Raw genomic sequence first — 5,328 nt, 5'->3', positions numbered from 1 at the left:
TAAAAATATAATTTTGTTCATGAAACTCTATATGAAATTGAGACAAAAAAAAAATTGACTAGCAGAAATAATTTGAGTGATGAATATCACATTTTCTTGACTAATTGCTAATGTCAGCAACTAACTTCTTAACTAATTTAATATACTGATTTAACTTACTACTACTTTACATCTTCAATTACTTCCCTCTCAAGCTGGAATGCATGAAAATTGATCAGCCCTAGGTTGCTTTTACATGATATGAATGGATTAGGTGGTAGTGACTTGATGAGCCGAATATACTAGGAGAAGCTTCACTACTCTTCAGACTTTATCTTGGACAATGTGATAATCTATCTCTATATATTTAGTACGCTCATGAAAAACTAGATTAAAACTAGATTAACTGCAATGTAAAGAGCGGATTGGTTGTCACAAGTGACAAGTGTCATTGCTTTGTCCTCAACTTCAGCTGAGGAATGTGCTATTGTGTGCCGCTTCTTGCTGGCCAAGATATCAATGATCTCCCAAGAAAGAATAAGAATACAGATACAGAATGGCGAGTATCATGGCAAGTACCCTAGTATAAGTCAGAAAAAAGTAGTAAGTGAATTCAACAGAGGTGGAAAACAACACTCCGAGCACGTTGAGGTAGTGAAGAACATGGAGCTCAGCTTGGAAGTGCTTACTAGTGGCATAATCAAGAAAATGACTAAGCTTATTCATGGTGAAGCATATATATCATGACGTATATTGGTATTGGCTAGATAAATTAGACGCCCAATCAACCTCCAATGGTGAAGATTATCAGAATGTCAGACCATTGGGGTGGTGGCCGCTTTGGCATTCATCAACCCAAACTCATCTGGCAAGTTCAAAGTATACTTGCGTTGATACACTGCAATACCCTGTTGACTTCTAGCAATTTCTAGACCAAGAAAAATTTTGAATTCATGTAAACCCTTGATCCTAAACCTGTCATCAAGTAATTTTACAATCTCAGTCCAATCATTTCCTGCCAAAACTAGATCATCGACATATACAAGGATACATGTAAAACCAGAATCAGAAAACAAGGAAGAGAAAGATAAGTAATAAACCAATCTTTATTATCTGCCGAACTTAGTATAGTTTAAAATGTTGAGACTCGCCAAATTTTCTGAAGTGAACTCATACATTTGGTTAGAAAACCACAAAACATAAGCAATCTGAGTTAGTACGAGATATCAAGGAAAGAATAAATATATTTTCACTTTGATACAACAACACAACAAAGGATTACAGGTCAAAATTGGCCACTATAGTTCTCATTCCTTAATCTAGTCCTACTACATTAGACGTTGCAGCCATCCTAGCAGCAAGCTCACTCGTCAGTGATTCCTGCAAACCCCTCAAGATATGGCTGTTCAAATACAGAGGCAACATAGCATCAAGAATTTGAACCGGATTCTGCTCGAACTCCATAACCGGCGGCGCAGCCTATTCGTCACAGCAACATCCCTCTCCACTGCCAACTTCCCTTCCTTCCTCCTCAGCCTAAAGTACTCATCATCAATGGCATTAATGCAGTTCCCATTTGCATCGCGAACCTCGCCTTTCACTTAACATAATTTGAATCACGGGATCAAACTTACCAATGACACAAACTTGGTGTAAACAATCTCAACCTTGTCAACCTCCTCTGTAACAAACAGTGAGTACACATCATCAGCAATGATTTGAACTTACGAACCTATCAACCCTAACACTTCCCTTGCGGCTGAAAAACGCGTTCCCCTTCTTCTCAACGCTTATCACAACGCAATTCAAGCCAAGCTTGTGTAGCTGTTCGATCCGAGTTTCGGCTTTCTTCAAGACGGTGTTATTGAAACCGCCGGCCGATGACGACAACGAGGGCGACAGAGTTCCCGGTCCTGACGTCCGTTAGGGGGACGTCGTCGCTCCGAGACGGCAGTTGATGTCGTGCAAGACTTCGACGAGCGTCTCAGTATAGGGCCTGCCGTTCAGGACGGCTTCTTGGGCCCATCGGACCCTGGCGGACGCGATGCTTCGGTGATCTTGTGAGTGTTCTTAACGGTATTGATTCTTTCTCGGAGTTCCCTAATGCCGCAGCGAAGGAAGGAGGAAACAGAGGGCGAGAGTAAGGGAACGGTGGTTGGTGGAGTCTAGCGGGCAGTGGGAGTGAGAGTGGGTGATAGAGCCAGAGAGGTAAGGTTTTGGAGGAACTGACGAAGGGAAGTTGAGGGTGATGAGGAAAACATGGGCGGTGGAATGAAGAAGCTTTGGGTCTTCATTTTGGGTTGGATTTCGGAGGTGTTTGAAGGGGCTAGCGGGTATGGTGGTGGTGGTAAGGCTAGCGGTTCTTTCCAACCGTACTCTCATGTATTCCCATATCTATATTTTTGTATCCAAATTTAATTAAGTTCAAACTCAATAAAAACTACTTTTATTATATTTATGTGTAAACACAAAAAACACATTTTAATTCATTTTTGCATATAAATGAACTCAATTAAATTAAGAAATAAATTAAATTTTTTAAGAAATAACATATTTCATAAATACTTAAAAATAAAATCAAATGAACGTAACTAAATTTTTAAATGAACCGAATTTAATTCGAATTTAAACTATAGAAACCAACCCTTAGATCAGCCAATGCCAAGGGAACGATAAAGAACAAGATTACTACCATTATGGTGAACTGTATCTTTTGTGTATCATAGTATTAATTCTTGTTTAATGAATGTGTTTGTATGTCTTGACTCTTGAGTCTTGACTACGAGATCGAGAATTCCAAGCATGTGTATATATAGTGAGCTTTAGGGTGCGATCGTTTGAAAGAAAAAAAAAAAGTAAAATATTCAAATTATTATTTCACTGAAAATGTGATAAACATTTCATTAATAAGAAAAATATAATTTATTTTATTTTCGCATGTAAATAAACTTAATTAAATTAAGAGATGAATCAAATTTTTAAGAAATAATAAATTTAATGAATATTTAAAAGTAGTATAAGTAAACCTAACTCAATTCACAAATAAATCGAATTCGATTTAGATTTGAATAAATGATTAAAAAATCACTTAAAGAATAAAATAATTAATCAATACTTATAAGGAGCATCAAGTGAACCTCGTTATTGGTGATAGCGATAACGAAGGAGGAGGAGGAGAACCTGTGTGTGCGAATTTGGAAGAAAAAGAAGAAGGAGAATGAAGAGGAAGAGAAGAAGAAAGGAAGAAGAAGAAGAAAGACAAGGAGGAGGAGGAAAAGGAAAAAGAAACAGAAGAGAAGAAGAAAGAGGCGCGCGGATTACAATAATTAACACTAAATTAAAAAAAAACAAATAATGTATAACTCATTACTTTTTTATTAGTCAAATTATTATAATTTAAATTAATTTTAACAAAATAACTTAAAATTTTAATTTTAATTTTATCACGTGGCACGGATAATTACACTTGTATGTGTCCTAAAAACATATGACAAGCTTAGTATTAGTAAAAAGTTTTAAATTTTTTCATTTAATAACTGCAAATAAATACATTAAAAGCTTAAATTTTTTATATTTTCAACAAAAATATTCTCAATTTGTAATTTTAATATGTACCTTTAGGATACAAGATAAATAAACTCTAATAATTTTTATAATAAAAATATTATATTGCATAAAAATCAGCTATAAAATTATTCATTAACCATTATGTATTTGTGTATAAATATTAAAAAAATAAATTTAACACCAAATTATACCTCCATTAGAATTTGGATGAATAAGGAATAGCGAAGAAGTTAGTTATTGTATGGGAATGGGACGTGACAATTCTTATATGAAAAAGCACTACGTACCCTTTATTTTTCTTTTCCATCTCTCTCTATCGAGGAGCCAACAAACGAGTCCATTTCAAATTATGAGTTGCTTAAAATTCACATCACTTCTTGATCATTTCTCATCGAGATCATAATTATACTTATCTTACTTTTAAGACGTCAAATCAAAGTTAATGTTATAATTCAACCATATGGCCTAATAACAAACTTCCATATATCTAATATTATGAAAACCCTGAACATCAATATTATAAATTGACCCGAGTGATTAATGCCCATTAATCGTCCTGGTATTTGCATCACGTACGCCTACTTTTATGATGATTAAATTAAATGAGAAAGTATAGATAGCTAATGATCTAAGCGTACAATATGTACAATGGAGATTTAAAAGGTATCAGAGATATGACCATTAGTATTACATTATCATCGTCACCTTAATATCACATTTGATTTATTTTGAAAAGAACGCGGATATTATAAGCAATGTAAATTCTTCATTTTCTCTATCTCTAATCATACACGGTCAATATATGCTTCACTTTTTATTCACACCTAACTAGCTATACCATAATTCTTTAATTTTCCAGATCATGATAGTGGAAAATCAAGAAACGGGGAGGAAACACTTTTGATCATCATCAAGTCCTCCAACTCCCAATCTTCCATGCTTATTAATGAATCCTCCTCCACGTTAACAACCTTATTATCAAAATAAACGTTGCTCGTAGTAGCACTCTCTAGTAAAGGAGGAACAAACATATTATTATTATTATTGTTGATTCCCATAGCTGCATGCATGTTATTATTCTCCATCGGCATAGGCAAATGCTCATCGATAATGATTGATGGTGATTGAGATGATGAACAACTGAACATAGGCATCATTGTAAATCCTTCCATGCTGTTATGATCATGTGGTTCAAGCCATGATGATGAGTAGGACTCACTCGTGTTTTGGGAGGTTGATGATGAGGTGATGGTTATACACCTTTTCTTTATTGTTGAATTCCAAAAATTCTTGATTTCATTGTCTGTTCGACCCGGTAACTGTGCCGCTATTTGAGACCATCTAAAAATATAATTAAAAGAGAAAATTTTACTCCATTCCTTGTGAGATGCTATAATGATATTCTCCTCTCTTCTATTTTATAAATATACATTTTCCTCTCTTCTAACTTTTAAAAAACCTTCTCTTTAATTTATTTAAAACTTTTTGTATTAACTAATATTTACTTTATTTATTTTTAAAAATTTTTTTTCTTAAAAAAAATAGATAAAGTTAATATTAGTTAACAAAAAAAATAAAATTGATTAAAGAGGAGGTTTTTTAAAAGTTAGAAGGGAAGAAAATGTACACTTATAAAATAGAGGAAAGAGGAGTGTTATTTTAGCATCTCGCAGGAGAGGAGAGTAAAATTTTCTCTAATTAAAACTATGAGTTAAGAAATTATTTATCATAAAAATTTAAATCATGTTTAAAAAAATCAAACTGAATCAGTTCGATTTTACT

General features: G+C 33.8%; 1 protein-coding gene and 1 pseudogene across 1 annotated transcript in view; both read right to left on the bottom strand.

The window, feature by feature from the left end:
- On the bottom strand, positions 447–2,361 carry LOC107610262 (annotated as a pseudogene).
- Positions 4,269–5,328, bottom strand: part of LOC107612092 (transcription factor MYB46-like) — a 2,398-nt gene continuing 1,338 nt past the window's right edge. Inside the window, exon 2 of the mRNA XM_016313919.2 lies at positions 4,269–4,887. Coding sequence (XP_016169405.1) covers positions 4,407–4,887 — 481 coding nt within the window. The 3' untranslated portion in view covers positions 4,269–4,406. The remainder of the gene's footprint in view (positions 4,888–5,328) is intronic.

Source organism: Arachis ipaensis, chromosome B08 (assembly GCF_000816755.2).
Source record: "Arachis ipaensis cultivar K30076 chromosome B08, Araip1.1, whole genome shotgun sequence".
Classification (NCBI taxonomy): Eukaryota; Viridiplantae; Streptophyta; class Magnoliopsida; order Fabales; family Fabaceae; genus Arachis; species Arachis ipaensis.
Note: the sequence above shows the minus strand (reverse complement) of the source record. Positions and strands in the feature narration are given on the sequence as shown.